This window comes from Artemia sp. Qi Xiang Cuo, chromosome 11 (genome assembly GCF_049724085.1).
Source record: "Artemia sp. Qi Xiang Cuo chromosome 11, ASM4972408v1, whole genome shotgun sequence".
NCBI classification, from domain to species: Eukaryota; Metazoa; Arthropoda; class Branchiopoda; order Anostraca; family Artemiidae; genus Artemia; species Artemia sp. Qi Xiang Cuo.
The window spans coordinates 52804959-52822918 of record NC_142804.1 but is presented as its reverse complement, the minus strand read 5'-3'; the positions used below and the strand labels follow the sequence as shown (position 1 = coordinate 52822918).

Genomic DNA, 17960 nt, shown 5'->3' with positions numbered 1-17960 from the left:
GGCAAAACAAAAGCATTATACACCCTTGCAAGTAGAAAAGGGTTAAAGTGGCACTTCATTGAAACGAGAATTCCATAAGCTCTGCGTGTCTTTACAGCAAACAACAAAACAAGGCAATCGCGGGTTTCTTTAAGATCGCTACAAATTGGAAGGCCGAGATACATAATCTTAAACAAAGACTTAGTTGTATAAATTCCGAAAATAACATCAACTGGTACACTATCTTTAACGCGGCTATTAAATACGTAGAACTTCACTCTTCTGGGGATTGAAAGAAAGATCTATGTTACCATACTCTTTCTTCAAAACACGGAAAGTCTCTTTGATGCATTTATATGCATCAAAGAGACTTTCCTACTCGCGTTCAAAATGTTGTCGGCATAATTGATCAGCAAAACATTGAGACCTCTAAAGATACATGTAGACTGAACCGGTTCTTGCAATGAAATAATACTATTATTGAATAGCGGTGGTGAAGTAAGTGCTCCTTGGCGTATTCCCTTCTCTATGGGTATAAGACTAGAAGATAGGGTTAAAGCATTAACACAAGGTACATTTACACGCGCTTTTAAATTACTATACATATTCCTCAGTGCGCGTATAATAGTTATCCACGCCACGTTTCCGGGCCGACAATAATATCTGAGGGTGCACACTGGAGTCAAACGCGCGGTTGACATCATTACTGGCAAAATACAAAGTCTCATTTAAATCATTGGCGTCAATCAACAAATTAGCAATCAAATAATGCGTGTTCTCTACTCATTTTCTTCTTGAAACCAAATTGGTTAACCGGCGTGTTACATGTAGCACTAAGCCTATTTACAACAAGCAATTAAAATAACTTGCACAGTATAGGCGTGACAGTTATCGGGCGGTAAGAAGAACACTGCCCCCCGTCTTTTCCCTTCTTTAATACAGGAGTAATTACCCCCATGCAGAATAGGTCTGGAACTACCCCAGCATTAAAAATCATTTGGTACAGGAGACAAAGGTGCTCAACAAGGTTCTGACTTCCCGCTTGCAGGTGCAATCCGCACAGGTTTTCTACCCCCCTCGACAACTTCTTCTTCAGTTTTGAGAGTGCCTCACTGACTGACGAATTAGACACAGCGAAACCAACTTCCCGTTCTCATTCCGCAAGACTCGCATCGAGCTCAATAGAAAATTTATTTTCCAGATCAGCATTAGGTGATGAAAACTCGTGCTTAAAATATTTAACCAACTCACTCTCATTGGGCAGAACATCAACTGATTCTTTACGTTTCTTCTTTTTTAGGAATTTCCACATGCGATCGGGTTCTTGCTTTATATATTTACTATCACATTCAATAATCATAGCACAATGTATAGCGACGGTTTTTGCGAATCTGTGGTAAAGCTTTCTAATTTAGTTAAAAATATCAAGTTTCAAAATATCACTTTTTAAGATAAAGATACAAATCGTGGAATGTGTGGGCTTGGAGGGAACTTGCTCAATAACCACTTTCCTGGCTAAATGCGTCAATGTACCGGAAGGACGTGGTTAGTTTTTCGTATATATACCCCGATTTTTGAGACTGAAGAGAGACCTTTTGACTTGCAGGGTGAACCTCTGCCCGTTTATTTTCTCATTAGAAATACCTTGTGATTTTGTCGGATCATTGTAAGTGTCTGTATCTTATTATATATTATTGTAGTTTTTGAGACTTATGGTCTACTTGGGGCAGCCAGTCCCAGTAGCATATCTATATCTGTAATTACTATGTGTAAATTGAATAAAAGTATTGTGTTTTAGACAACCTCTCTACGATCTACCTTTAGCCCCTCGAACTCAATCGTACGATCAGCATCTGGTGGTCGTCTGGCAAAAACTGGGTCGAGGAGACTAAATAAGGTTGCAAAATACAAAAAAAAAATCAAAATGACCGTATTAGAATAGGAAAGTGAATGTACTTCTCTTTTAACAGCACTTGAATTAGCAAAACTTTGAGCAGCTTTGCTTAAACCTTGGGCTTTGGAAATAGTTTTGTATCCCCTCAAAAAGTTGAGCACAATAGATAAAATGGAAAAAAGGCTCAATCAAGAATTGTAAAATAGAAAAAAATACAGTATTCAGTATTTAGCAAGTAGAAGTATGTGTATTGTTAGTAGTTTTATTAGTGTTAGTAATAAATGCAATGTAGTAGTGCCGTATATCACTAAATAATAAAGTATTTGTGCCGTGAATTAAAAGAATAAAATAAAAGATAATACGTAAAGAAAAAAAATCTAGCTGGACTGATGAAACGTTGGTAGAAACAGAAGAGTTTTAGACATAATAGTAACAAATAGGGTCTTAAGTCAGCCTTACTACAGGTACAGACTATAGATTTATTGTTCAAGGACAACACTGCTACAATTTAGCAAATGAAACACATAAATTGTGGTCCGAAGAATTATAGGTTAGAAGCTGCCATATCCCAGTTTTGTAGGAGTAGAGATGCTTCGAAAATATGGCATCTTACGACGTAATAAGCAATAGAATTACCTTTGTTAAAGCTAACAAATACTAGGTTAGTTATGTAGTTTCACAAGCAAAGGGAAGGAAAAGATATATAAATATATATAATTAAAGTACTTGAGGAAAGGGATGGAAAAAAACACAAGAAAAATAACCTTATAAGTAAGAAAACAAATGTGGAAGCTTAGCAAAAGTCGCAGAAGGAAGCAAAAAAAGAGTTGTTACCCAGCTCTGATGGGAACTTTATATAAGGCGAGAAATTCGGTGAAAGAAGGCGTTAACCACAGCAAATGGAGGCATAGTGATCGGTCTTAAAAGGGTCTCCTTTACCTACACAGAAGACCTTCATCTGAATAACAGTGGTAGAAAAAGTTCAAATTGCGAATTGGCCGCACAAAATGCGTCCAAAGAAAGTTCTAATTTGAATTTTAAGCCATGGCTGCTTTCGAGCCATGTAGATGTAAAACAAACCAGTGTATGAAAACTGTTATGCTTATTTACATAGAATATAAGCCCACATTAGAATAAACAGAGAAGGCAATACATCCTTTTGGGATAGCTAATACTGATAATTCTGGTCCGCTCTTACGGTTACTAAATGACGAATCATCCTCAAGTCTAGTCTGATTATAAATCAGTAGAGTTTAGTCGAATATCAGATAGATTTTATATCAGATAAATACGATCTGATAGTAGAAATCAAATAGAGTGAAGCCAATAGTCCCTTATATCCCAATTAGTCGACAAATAGAATGTGCCTAGAAAGCCAACAGAAACCTTATCACGGAAACAATTACACAGGGCGTTAATAGGTGACACGTAACTTTTAAATAGGTGCAGTGTAACTAATTAAATTTGTAGCCACAAAATTGTAGAAAATTGTGAGAAAATTGTAGCCACAAATTATTAAATAATTAATTATTTTGTGTGCAGGTTCATAATAGTCTTTTTAGCTGTAGCCATGACAATAGGACCTGGAAACGTTATAAGGAGCTACCAGAAGGCAGTCATGGTAAGCGAACCTTCAGAGTACAGGCAAGGTTGATGGATAGTGGAATTACATCTATAAGGTGAACAGGAAATTTTTTTTTAGCTGATCAGATACAAGCTGTAAATAAAAGTCTAAAACCAAAGAGAAGTTAAAGCTGAAAAAAGAGAGATTAGAGACAAAAACTTTTCAAAACTGTCTAAAGTCCCTAGAAATTCGAAAAGAATTGAAAAGCTTAAAAATATGAATAGACAAACAGGCATATAAGGTAATGACAATTAATCACGCAAGTGGGTTCAAAATAGAACCAAAATGTTAAAATAAAACATATATAGTCGCATATGGGAAAAGTTATATAGCTGTAACAAATGTAATTGAGAAAATATCTACTGGTTTAAATACTAGTCTCTACCGTATTTGGTTTTTAAAAATGATTTAAGTTTTAGTCAATAGTATAATAACATATCTAGTTTTGCGACTTAAATACTTGTGTAAGTTATTACACAATGCTTATATATATATATACGATGTTTTAATTTACTTTAAATTTAAACTAGTGATTTAATGTTATATGTAAATGTTTGACCTCGAGTCAACGTATTAATAATTTTTTATTGTAAAATAATCAGTTTAGTATTAAGTTTGAAAGAATAATCCAACAAGAAACATAATGTTTCGATTTAAGCGGGATATTATTTTTGAAGTAATTAAAAAAAGTGGAGAAAGTAATTAAAAGTAATTAACTTTCGAATGCATTGATATATACGAAAATTAAGTGTTTCATTTTACTATGTATGTAAAAATATATGCTTTATATGTACGCTAATGTGGATATTTATTTTAGATACAGCATTAGCTATTTTTTTTAGAAATCAAATTTTTCGTAGCATGTTTTCAGATACATTTTTCCTTCAATTATATTTTGACAAATTTTTGGAAAGTAGCAAATTTCAAAGCCAGTTCAATTATATCCAGATACTAACATCTCATACCATCATAAACCAAACCATACTTGATCAACGGATATTTAGAAACTACAGAATTTACTACAAAATCATCAGATGTGACATAAAATCAGAACTTAATTTTCGCCAAGCTATTGTGCTACATAGCCCAAAAGGCTTATGCTAGTGAAATATGTGAAAATGCTTTGTGCTGGAAAAATATGTGAAAATTTAAAAATCAAAATGTTATGTGTAATTTACCCAAGGCATTTCTAAAACAAAAAATAAACGATATATCAACCACATCAAACAGATAAATTAAATTTTTAATGGGAATTAAATTTAAACTCAAATAATTCATAAACTTGTCTAATATAACTTGAAATCTAATTTAAGCAAAACCACTAATATTATGTTTAAGCCGCTTGGGTTCAAGTTAAAACAGAAGATGCATATGAACAGGGTAAAAGAGTAATTGTCAGTCCTATAGACAGAGAAAAAGAGAAACAAGGATGAATTTCAAATTGAAATCCTTCGACAGAAAAGAACATGGCCAATATTGGACCAGAAACATAACCCTAAGGAAACCCATTGAGGGTAGATGCACATAATGACCCAAAGATGGCAGCATAATAGCTGTAAACGAAATTAAGTTGTTTAAAAAGTAAAATATTGAGAATTGGGACAATTCTTCTTCAAATGGGGAGTATTGTGGTAAAGCTTTCTAATTTGGTTAATTATTAATTGAGTAAACACATGATAAGAGGCAAAAAAATAGTTTCAAAATACCACGTTCTAAGATAAAGACTCTAATCGAGGAACGTGTGGGCTTGAAGGGAACTTGCTCAATAACCAATTTTCTGGCTAAATGCGTCAATGTACCGGAAGGACGTGGTTAGTTTTTCATATATATACCCCGATTTTTAGACTGAGGGCAGACTTTTTGACTTGCAGGGTGAACCTTTGCCCGTTTATTTTCTCATTAGAAATACCTTGGGACTTTGTCGGATCATTGTAATTGTCTGTATCTTATTACATATTATTGTTGTTTCACAGACTTGTGGTCTACTCGGGACAACCAGTCCCAGCAGAATATCTATATATGTCATTACTATTTGTAAATTGAATAAAAGTATCGGGTTTGAGACAACATGTCAACGATCTACCTTTAGTCCTCGAATATACCCACTAGGTACACTTTAGTAGTTTGGTCATATCCTAAGGCACGCTACCGAAATTTAATTACCTTAGGGTCAGAGTTTAGCCCCCCTATAAAGGGAGAATAAAGGCATCTACGATTACACCCCCCAAATACCATAGAATTACACTTCACAACAAATCTTCGCTTAGTATATAATCGGATAGAGTTCACTATACCATGCCTTGGTTGGTCATTATCTATCCACATTCTTAACCAGAATTTCGCGTCCGCACACGCATTTACAAGATCCGAATTATCGGACCAGTTGGGTGTTTCCGAGCCAATCCGAACACAACAAATTGGTACTGCAGCCTTTTCCGCACACTGCAGGGCATGAACTATTTCGCTACAATATATATTGATCAGTACTTGTTTATTACTTGCTGCAACTGAAGAAGATTTATGAAGTAGATTGTAAGGGACGCGAATTCTTGCTAAAATACTGTCACATACCTTCTGATACAAAGGAGTGTTAATTTTATCCCACATAACTTTCTGATGCCATTTTCTTCCACTGGGTAGATCAGGGTTGTAGTTCGAAGATGTACTAGGTGGGAAAACATAACTAACTGGTAAGTGGTCAGATGCGCTGATAGACATATCCACATGTGACTGGCAAAAAGGAACTGGTTGATGAGAACACATTATAAAATCAGGAGCTGAAGTTGCCCCAGAGTTATGCACATACGTGAAATCGAGATCATTTTCTATTATGTTTAGACCAGCGCATTTAGTTGAGAGTACTTGGGATCTAGGGCTTTCCGGATTCAACAAATCACAGTTCATATCTCCAGCAACAATGTACGACAAATCTTGGGTGCGACAATTTGCAATAGCGTTTGCTAATTTCCGACAAGCACTAACGAACTTGGAATATGATCTAGAGGATTTGTAGTCCGTAGGCATATAAACTGAGAAGATTATTGTCGGTTCAACCTTGATCGAAATAGAATTATAGGAAACTTGGAAAACTGTCGCGCGTAAAGACTTTGAAGCAAGGATTGTGACACCACCTGACGGCCGGCCACTACCACTCGATTTCGCACCAACAGCAAAGAGATCGATTGAATCAACAATATTTAAAAGTTCAGTCCCTTCATTAATCAGGAAATGTTCTTGGAGACATACAATGTTATGATTGCGAATTAGGTTTTCGAGGACAGGCAGTTTGTTGATTACATTTCTGTTAATGTTCCAAGTAATCAGACCTAATTCATTATTCATTTCTTAACTGCAAGTAACTTTTGCGCTTCCAGACAGCTGAAACTGTAACAAGGATGCTTGTCCGAACCACAGAGTGCACACTTGATCTGCTTGCTGCAAGGGTTGTCCTTAGTGCTACTGTGGTTGTCCCCACATCTAGAACACTTGGCTTTGTTCTTGCAGAATTTGGCCGCGTGACCAAATGCTTGACAATTGAAACATCTCATTGGAAGAAACAGATATTCAGAGATCGGGATGTGTTCGTAATGAATCACTGGGGGTGATTTAATGGCCTTTTCAAGGTCCACTTTGGAAGAGAACTGAAGTTTGAACGACCTAGAATTACCCAACTGCAAAGCTCTCAAACAGTTTGGAATAATCTCGCAGAGTTCTTCATTGCTCATATCTGCAGGAACGTGACGTGCTATTCCGTAGAAATATGGTTGTTTCACTTTTGCCTCAACAGATTTATCGTTAGCTCATAACGCCTGCGCAACTGCATTGGCAGACTTCTTATCGGCTAGTACCACGCGCCACCCACTTTTCAATGCTCGCAGTTCAACAATGCTAGAGGAATTGTCACCACATACCTTATCCAAGTATTCCTTTCTCATTTCTGGGTTCCTCAAGTCTTGAGGGGGGTAGGTCGGCTGGGGTGTGGGGGACGCCCCCTGAAACGAGGATCCAGATCCGCTGAGTGGCCACTGAGCATGGGGACGATCACGCTCGATAAAACTCTCTAGCTTGGAACACATTTCGTTTACTTTCCTAGTAATAACATCGCTTACTTCTCCAGGAACAATGGGTACTTCATCTGGCTCATAGATGACGTATTTAGGGAGGGCAATTTTCTTTTCGTCGCAATATTTGAGCAATTTCAAAATGTCAGAGATATTGTCAGTCATAATAACTTTCATGCTCATACGAGTACTAATAGCAAAACCACTCCATATTAATTCTTTCGCCACTTGGATTTCATCTTTCTTGAAAAATTCTGCCGCTGTTTTCGCAATCTCATCAGACCGATTACCAGATATGATAGCACGAGAAACAAAATTCAGTAGCGGGTTAAGGACAAGCTTTTCGCCTGCCATCATGTGTGGTTATGTTCGTGGATGCGCTCATGCTGGCCGTAACATCGGGTCTTATACGCCGAGGAAAAACGAGGGAAGCGTAGAGCCCCGCTACCTATTCCCCGCAATTTAAGGGTCAAAGGACCTGGCAGGTACCTCAACGGCTCAACTTTTCTAAATCTTTTGACAAAATTTGTCATAAGCAACTTGCAAACAAGCTATGTGCAGTCAAGCTTGAAGAGAAATCAATGCTCTGGACCCTTGGTTTTTTGTTCACTCTATGTTTTTAGCTATTTTATGGCTCAGGAAACAGTAATCTCTCTTCATCTGACCCAGTTTTGAGTTGAGTTCTTCAGGGAAGTGTTCTGGGTCCTAATACTATTTCATATTTATCAATGATGCTCCTTCTACTATCAGCTGTGAATTAACACTCTATGCTGATGACTTGAAGCTTCTTGGACCAGCATTGTCATGTAATCTTGCCCTTCTACAAAATAATCTTGGACTACTTGGTCAATAGGCTGAGGCTTGGCTTCTTGAATTCAATGTTGACAAGTCTCATGCCATTCACTTTGGAAAAATGAATCCTTGTTGTTATTATTTTCTCTCAGGCCACCCACTCTGTATATGATGACTGAGACCTTGGGGTCACCATTGACAAGGAACTAAAATTTAGTACCCATGCTAAGAAGTCTGCTGCTGGTGCTAGTTCAGCTCTGTGTCTGATTAAGCACACCCTCTCTATTTTCTCCCCCAAAGTCATTAGTCTTCTATATCAGGGATTATTAGCAAAAGGTGTGAAGGATGCCATTTTTCTGCTGTATAGAACCATGATGAGAGATATTTGATGATATAATCATCATTGTTCTCAGACTGCTGATCAGAGCAGAATGATGAAAGATGTTTGCATAAAAACAACAAGAGATGTAAGATCTTAGTTCAAAGATTTCACTTTTAAGCATTTTCTGACAAAACATGTAAGATCTTAGCACATTTATGAGTAAAAAAAAACGGCTCTATTGAGGGTCAAAATAAGCTGATTCACATGTGTGTACATTCAGAAACAAGGATATTTCAACAAAGATTATTGATATCTTTCAAAATAGCTAAAGAATTTCAATTGAAGAATTTTTGCACTAGTTGGGCTAAAATTACTGTCTTTGGACATGAATTGACTGGAAATGGTATATTTTTTTTTTTTTGGGCTTAATCTTTTTTATTCTATTCAAGAATCCTACATAAAGAAAGAAAAACGAGCAAAATATGGTTTTTTATAGGCAAAGTGAAGATACTGAAAAAACAAAGTTAATATTCCGAAAGGAGAAATTCCTCTCTTCTTCAGCGCGAAACAAAACGACGTATCAATAAAAGCTAAAAATTAAAAGAATTAAAACCAACTACCTAACAACCATAAAAGCGAGTTATTCGCCAATATCCGCGATTTGCACAAAATCCAAAAAAATATGAACTGCCATCGACGGATACTAGCCATCTTTCTTTATGTGATGTAAGGCCAATGTGGTTTAAGAAATTATCAAGAATCCTACAACTTATTGTTTCAATTCAAATAACCTCCTCCCATCAATATTTTACAACAACTTGCTTAATACAATAACCACATGAAAAAAAAATCTTGGTGACCATTCTTCTTGGGGAAAGTGCAAAATTTTGCATTTCTGTAGAAAAGGGTTCCACAATATTTCTCACATATGCTAAATTTGATGGTGTAGTTTTTATCCAGACTGCACCCTGTTTATGGACTGCCCCATTCCTTTTACATTTCTGCAAGTTTTTTTTTGTGCTAATAACTTTTCATCAATAACTTTCAACTTGATGGATTTCTTGCACTTTGAAGTAATAAAAAAGTAGATTCTTTTGATCCATGTAGACTTAGTGTTATCAAACTTCTGTCTTTTAGAGTATGATATTATAAACTATAAATCAGGTTTGCTCTTTGTTCACCATTCTTAACGTAAAAAGTTTGATGTATGGTAAGTGGGATAATAGAGTACCCTTTTGCATGATACAATGCATCTCATTTTGCCTTTGAGGACATATTTTTGATGCCTTCTAATCATTCTGACAAAGGGGGATACCTGAAATAATTCATTTCAGTTATAAAAGGAAATGTAGCCTGGTAAAAAAAAATTATTTAAATTTCAGCACTAAAGAATCTCTCTTGGGATCAAATTCTTGAGATGGATTGATTCAGTGTTTGTGAGGTTACACATAATTTCAAGTAGACATTGCAATGGAACACATCCTGAATCAGGAATTTGGTTGGGTATCAGCCTGCTGGCCAATATCAAGGCAAACCAAGGAATTGCGTTGTTATTGACTTGTTCTGCAAGGTTATTTCAAGTATATTTTTGAAAATTTAGGCTTAAAATAAACTCTAATCGAAATTTTCCCCATTTTCCAAATTACCAATTTAAATCAAAGATTTGTCTTGCCATTAGCTGTGTAGGATTGTTTTGTAGGTTTTGTAGGATTGTTTTGTAGGTTTTGTAGGATTGTTTTAAATATGTTCTTAAAATTGTTTGCTTTGCACCAGCTTGAATCAGGTTTTTGCCTGGCTATTGGCTTGTTTTACAAACTTATTTCAAGCCTTGAAGCAAGTTGGTGTGAGGTTTTCTGGTTGATTTTGGTGTTTTTTTGTAAGCTTGTTTTAATCTCATTTGTCTTTGACAATAAGCTTTAATCAGGCTTGGTTCAAGGAAATTTACAAGTTGAGAATAAGCAAATCTGTCAATTAAAGTCCATTGTCCAAAGTCTACCCCCCTCCCCTGCTTAATGGTTTTTTCGTCCCTTTTCCTAACCCCCTAATCTGATTTCCTGCCGTCTATAACTCTATCAAATATTTAGTAATGTCCCTAAACCTTAAAGAACTAGTTCACACCTCACAAACATTCCTCTAGATATAGTTATCTAAATTGTTAGCCTTTGAATCAAGTTTTTGCCTGGCTATTGGCTTGTTTTGCAAGCTTGTTTCAATCTTTGAAACTAGTTTGTTTGAGGTTTCCTGGTTGATTTTGGTGTATTTTTACAAGCTTGTTTTAATCTTATTTGTCTCGGACAATAAGCTTGAATCATGCTTGATGCAATGAAATTTACTAGTTGAGAATGAGCAAATCTGTCAGTTAAGGTCCATTGTCTAAAGTCTACCTCCCCTCCCTACCCTACTTAATGTTTTTTGTATCCTTTTCCGAACCCCCTAATGTGATGTCCTGCCTTCTATAACCCTTTCAAATATTTAGTAATGCTCCTAAACCTTAAAAGAACTAGTTTGCATCTCACAGACATCCCTCTTGATATAGTTACAGCAATTGCTTATAAATTTGCTTTCCCACTTTCAAATGCTTTATCTTGATATCTGGCTGTTTTTCATCAAGATAGAAGCTTGGCTGTAATTGCTTTGGTAGCATATGTCCAATGACTGTCATGCCTGTTTTGTACACTTAAGGGGTTTTTCCGCCGTTCAATTGTTAGCTAACAATGTTAGCTAACAAAAATGTGTTTGGACGGCGAAAACAGAATTGTTAGCTAACAGAAATAGTTACCTCACAATTCGCAGAAACATGATATTGGGCAGGAAATTCAAAGAAAAATTCTGACCAAGAGAGTGTTGCTGAGACTTTATCTCAGATTGATAATACCCAAAGCTTTGAAATTCAATTAACAGAATATTTCAAAGCGTTCATATCTTATAGAAAAAAAAATATAACTATTAATGCCAGCAAGTGAAACAAAGACACAAAACATTTTATTAATTGGCAAAGTACATTGAATTTAGGCAAAAAATTAAAATACCAGTGCTTAAGCTTTCCTAAAGTAACTGTCTAGTGCATTTACATAAGTTATCCCACGAATGGAGGAAGTGGATCAACTTAGAGAAAATATAATTTGATTGCATAAGTGAAATCGTTTGATTTTTGATCATATCAAATTGCTATGACTACGTGACCATCTCGTTGTTTTCCTATTTTTTCAACGAAAGAATTGATTTTTTTTTTTCAATGAGATTACCAGAAAAGATATTTCTAATAAATTAAAAGGGGAAAGAAAAAAAAATAAGAAATATGAGCATTCCTCGATTCTCTATCAATATTGTGAGCATAAAAAGTACCCATCTTGCTTATTTTTGAATATTTTGCTTTAAATTCCCCAACAATTTTCTTCAACAAGCATTCGATTTGTTAGAGAAATCTTCTAACAATGTTAGCTAACAATTTTTAGTTGGACGGCGGAAAAACGATTGTTTGGAAAAATGTTAGCTAACAGTTTTCTGTTGGACGGCGGAAAAACCCCTTTAATAAGATTTTTAGTGGATTTGGTAAAGCTTGTAATTCCAGAATCTGCTTTGTTTGCCAGTGTGATACCTTGAAGGTACTTCAACTACCTATTATTTAGATTATTCAGTTAAAACAATTTTGAATCACTTGGAGAGAAAAAATAATCAAGTTAATTTAAGAACTGGGGATTTGACAAAAGCTTTTGATCTTATTAATTATTCTTTGCTTTGCTTCTGAAAAAGTATGGTTTTCAGTTTCAATATCAACCCTGACTTGTGATTGCTATTGGATATTATTTGTGATTCTTGTGATTACTATTATGATGACTTGTGATTATTATGGGATATTTTCTTTCTAAATGAAATTAGATAGTTGATTATTTAATACAATTTATTCTGTAGCTTCAACAATTCACTCAAGGAACCTCATTTAGGGATAAAAAATTTTGGTACCCATTTCCCTTACATATTCAAATTCTTTAATGGTTCTTCTATTATTACATAAAATAATCCAGTTTTTTCAACTAAAGGTATGGAGCAACATTAAAACCTATCACGATAGAAATTATTACTTATATGAGGGGGTTGTCCCCTCCTCAACTTAACTTTCCTCGCTCTTAAACACTCGCACTTAATGCTAAAGTTTTTTAGTACTTTTAAAGGAAGCTTCGATTTGTTCTAATTAAAAGACCCTTGTGTTTCAGGAGTTGTTCTTAAGAATTGGGGCAAAACTCAAGCTTTAGTGTAAAGGGTGAGGTGTTGAGAAGGGGGCAACCCCCTCGTATAAGTAATAATTTCTGTTTGTTGTAAGTTTTAATGTTGCTCTTTACTTTCAGTTGGAAAAACTTGTTTTTTATTTATTTTCTGATTTTTTTCTAAATAATGCCAGGAAATCTGGCTCCTCCTCCTCAGAAAAATCCCCCCTCCCCACGGAAAGATCTTCTATACAATTCAACCTCAGTGAAAAATTACCTTAACACCCCTATGCATAAAATTGAGTTGGCAAAAAGAAAGTTAGACAAATAAAAAGATTTTTTTATAGGAATTCTGGCAAATTTGTCCTGAAAAGTCTGCCCCCTGGGAACTTCCTTGCCAACGGAAAATTCTTCTCATGGAAAATCCCCCCCCCAGAAGAAAATTCACCCCCCCCACCCAAAAATATATGCATACTTCCCAATATCAAATAGTGTATGAAAACAGTGGGCAAATTCTATAACTTAAAGACCTTTCCCCAGGGGCTTTGGGGGGTCGTGCTATCTCCAAGACCAAAGTTATTGGGCCTTTTAACTATGCTGAACAAAATGGCTATCGCAAAATTTTGATTGGACAATTTCTGGGAAAAGGGGTTATGGGAGGGGACCTAGTTGCTCTCAAATTTTTTTGATCGCTTAAAAAGGGCACTAGAGCTTTTAATTTCCATTTGAATGAGACCTATATCGATATCCTAGGACCCTTGAGTTGATACAATCGCTCCTGGAAAAAAAAATAAAGATAAACGTGCACCTGTAATCTTTCTTTTGGAAAATAAAAATAAGAAAATCCGCATTTTTGTTGAAAGAAGCTTGAAACCTCTGCAGTAGGGTTCTCTGATATGCTGAATCTGATGGTTTGATGTTCATTTAGATTTTTTGACTTTAGGGGGCGTTTCCCCCCTTTTCTGAAAATCTGGCAATTTTTTTCAGGCTCGTAATCTTTGATGGGTAACACTAAAGTTAATTAATCTTAAATATTTGGTATCAAACAGTTTGTGGTAATGAAATGTGAGTAAGGAGTGACTTGGCTCAATAGTAACAGAAACTCTAAAAAATGGAATTGTGATATCAATAGATACATCAAAAGAATCAGCTTATTATGCTGATTCCAAATATATAACATTCATCAAGTTTAGTGTTACCCATCAAGAGTTACGAGCCTGATAAAATTTGTCTGATTTTTTAAACAGGGGGAAAACGTCTCCTAAAATTCAAAGAATCTTAATGAAACTCACACCATCATATTACGCGTACCAGAGAACCGTACTGTAAAATTTTCAAGCTGCTATGCACAAAAACGTAGAATTTTACTGTTCTTGGCAGAAGAAAGATCACGGATGAGTGTTTATTTGGTTTTTCCCCCAGGGGTGATTGTATCGAAAGAATGGTCCTAGAAAATTGGGAGAGGGTGCGTTTGAACGGAAATTAAAAGTTTTAGTGTCCTCTTTAAGTAACAAAAAGATTGGAGGGTAACTGGCCCTCCTCCCACGCCCCGTTTTTCCCCAAAGTTATCTGATCAAAATTTTGAGATAGCCATTTTGTTCAGTATGGTTGAAAGACCAAATAATTATGTCTTTAGTGGTAAAATGACCCCCACAGTCCGTGGGGAGAGGCCTGAAAGTTATGGGATTTGCCCATTGTATACGTATAGTATTTGTTATTGGGAAGTATGCAGACATTTTTCGGGGGGGGGGTTGTGCTTGGGGTGGATTTCTATAGGGATAATCTTTCTTGGGGAGGGAAATTTTCGGGGGGGGGGGACTTCAAGAGAAGATTTTACGCTGGGGGGGGGGATTTGACAATTCCTATACAAAATCTGTTTTAATTGTCTTTCTTTTAATTGTTTTTGCTAACTTAATTTTACATGTGGAGATGTTCTGGGGGAATTATCCGGGGAATATTTTCCGCGTGTTTTGATTTCCAGAAAAAATTTCACAGAAGGCGGCATTTCCAGAGTGATCGAGAAACCGATTAAAAATTAAAGTCTTTTCAAATCAAAGTATGCTAAGGATAATTTTTAAGGCTGAACTGTCTGCAAGAAGTTTGATAGGGGGAAATTTCAGCGGGGATGGAACTGTCTGGAGGGAATTTGACGAGGGGGGGATGCACTTTATCTTGGATGAAATTTCCAGGGAGCAGTTTCCCGTGAGGGGGAGGGTATATTTCCTGGAGGATGAGCTAGATTTAACGGCATTGCTTGAAAAACGATCAGAAATTAAATAAAAAAACAATTTTTTTTAACTGAAATGAAGGAGCAACATTAAAACTCAAAACGAACAGAAATTATTCTATATATGAAGGGTGGCCTCCTCCTTAATACCTTGCTCTTTATGCTAAAGTTTGACTGTTTGTCTCAATTTTGTACGAACAGCTACTCAAACACAGGGGCCGTTTAATTGGAATAGGAAGCATTTTAAAAAGTGCTGAGAGCTTTAGCGTAAAGAGCAAGGTATTGAAGAGGGGGCAACCCTTCATAAACGGAATAATTTCAGTTTGTTTTGGGTTTTAATGTTGCTCCTTACTTTCAGATAAAAAAAAATTTTATTTAATCGGCATAATAAGCAGATATTTTTGATATACCTATTGGTATCGAAATTTCCGGTTTTAGAGTTTTGGTTAATATGGAGCCGCGTCGCTCCTTACTTACAGTTCATTGCCACGAACTGTTTGATAACAATGTATAAAAGTATTAAAAGTAGTCTACACTAAATGAGATTCCAAAAGATGAGGTTAAAGATAAGAGGTCTATTAACTGGCAAGAGAAAAATCAATGCACTATTAGTTTTGAAAATTCTGTAGTTTCTTCTGTTTTTGATGTCCTTAATAGTGTTCCTGTGCTGGTTTCTTCCTTTAATTGCTTATAGCCAAACATTTATTTTATATTTTTCAGATAAACATTGCATGAAACAACTTACCAATTAGATTTATTGAAGATGAGTGGCTTCTGCCAGCCTGTAAGTCGCTTAGTAAGAAAGAAAGTAAGTATTGCTCTATGTCTATAATATTATTTAAAACAAATACATTGTAAAGAAGCACAAAATCCCTCAAGGACCTTTTTACCTTTTACTTCGGCTGAAGGTCTGTTCAGGACTTCAAGATTTCTATATACCTTATGGAAAACTTGGAACTGGTGATCTAACCGGTTCAACATTTCTAGTTTCGTAACTATGGTGACTTTCCTTATGAAATCTGTAAACATGCGTGTGAAAATTTTGAAAAGATTTATACATATATAAATTTACATAAATTTTAACCAAACCAAGAATCGGTAAAAAATTTGGTTGGTGATACTTAGATCTTACCAAATTCCAAGACGAATTATCGGTCAAAATTCTTACAGCCTTATTTTGTAACACACGGAGCGAGTATAAATGGCTATCTAGAATTGCTTTTACTTCACACTTCTCATTAAGGCTCGGCCTCTGTTTAATCGGGTTTGTAATCCCAAACCATTCAAAACGGGAATTTCGGTACTGCTTAGGAAAAAACAGTAAAAACTTTTCTTATCTAACATAGCCCCTTGTTGATTTTATCGGTATCCTCTCTGCAAGTAGACTGGACGTACCAGTAAGGTAAATAACATGGGATTACCACAGTCAAAGATAAATGGAAGCCAAAAGTTTCCGGAAACACTGCCCCTGGCTCAACCAATCAATCAATCAATTTATTAATACTAAAAGAAAACAATTACGAAACGTAAGGTTTTTACATGCCCAAGAAGCTTAGCTTGTAAAGGACCAACAAACAAAACAAAATAAAACACTTTTATAAAGCACAGACAATAAAGCACATACATATACAATCACATACAAAAAAAAAGAAAAAAAAAAGAGAGATAAAAAATTAGGATAGAATCGAAAAAATTTTAAAATCTGAAAAATATATTAAATGAAGAAAAGAGAGACATATAAATTCGGATAAAAAAAAAATGGAAACACCTGATGAGAAACTGCCTTTACAGAAACAAATAAAGGAACATAATAAAGCCGTATATACCTAAATAATAAAGTATTTGTACCGTGAATTAAAAGAATAAAATAAAACATAATACGTAAAGAAAAAAAAAATTAGCTGTACCGATGAAACGTTGGTAGAAATAGAAGAATTTTAGACATAATAGTAGCGAATAGGGTCCTAATTCAGCCTTACTACAGGTACAGGCTATGTACTTATTGTTCAAGGATAACACTGCTACAATTTAGCAGAAGAAGCACATAAATTGTGGTCCAAACAATTATAGGTTAGAAGCTGCCATTTCCGAGTGTTTTAGGAGTAGAGGTGCTTCGAAAATATGGCATCTTACGACGTAATAAGCAATAGAATTACCTTTGTTAAAGCTAACAAATACTAGGTTAGTCATGTAGTTTCACAAGCAAAGGGAAGGAAAAAATATATAAATATATATAATTAAAGTACTTGAGGAAAGGGATGGGGGAAAAAAACGAGAAAAGTAACGTTATAAGTAAGAAAGCAAATGTGGAAGTTTAGCAAAAGTCGCCGAAGGAAGCGAAAAAAAAAGAGTTGTTACCCAGCTCTGATGGGAACTCTGCATAAGGCGAGAAATTCGGTGAAAGAAACCGTTAATCACAGAAAATGGAGGCATGGGGATAGGTCTTATAAGGGCCTCTTTTCCCAACACAGAGGACCTTCATCGGAATAATGGTGTTAGAAAGACTTCAAATTCTGAATTAGCTGCGCGAAATGAGTCAGAAGAAAGTTCAAATTTGAATTTCAAAACCATGGCTGCTTTTGAGCCATGCAGATGTAAAGCTACCAGTGTATGAAAACTGTTATGCTTGTTTACAAAGAATATAAGCCCACAGTAGGACAAACAGAAAAGGCAATGCATCCTTTTGGGATAGCTAATATTGATAATTCTGGTCCGCTTTTACGGTTACTCAATGACGAACCATCCTCAAGTCTAGTCTAATTATAAATCAGTACAGTTTAGTCAAATATCAGATAGTGTATATCAGATAAATATGGTCTGATAGTAGAAATCAAATAGAGTGAAGCCCATAGCCCC

The 17960-nt window shown here is 35.5% G+C and overlaps 1 protein-coding gene across 1 annotated transcript in view; it reads left to right on the top strand.

The window, feature by feature from the left end:
• The window catches only part of LOC148947129 (protein Cryzl2-like), a 59182-nt gene that overhangs the window by 5032 nt on the left and 36190 nt on the right, over positions 1 to 17960 (top strand). Inside the window, exon 2 of the mRNA XM_089097275.1 lies at positions 15825 to 15912. Within this exon, the coding sequence (XP_088953401.1) occupies positions 15868 to 15912 (45 nt within the window). The 5' untranslated portion in view covers positions 15825 to 15867. The remainder of the gene's footprint in view (positions 1 to 15824; positions 15913 to 17960) is intronic.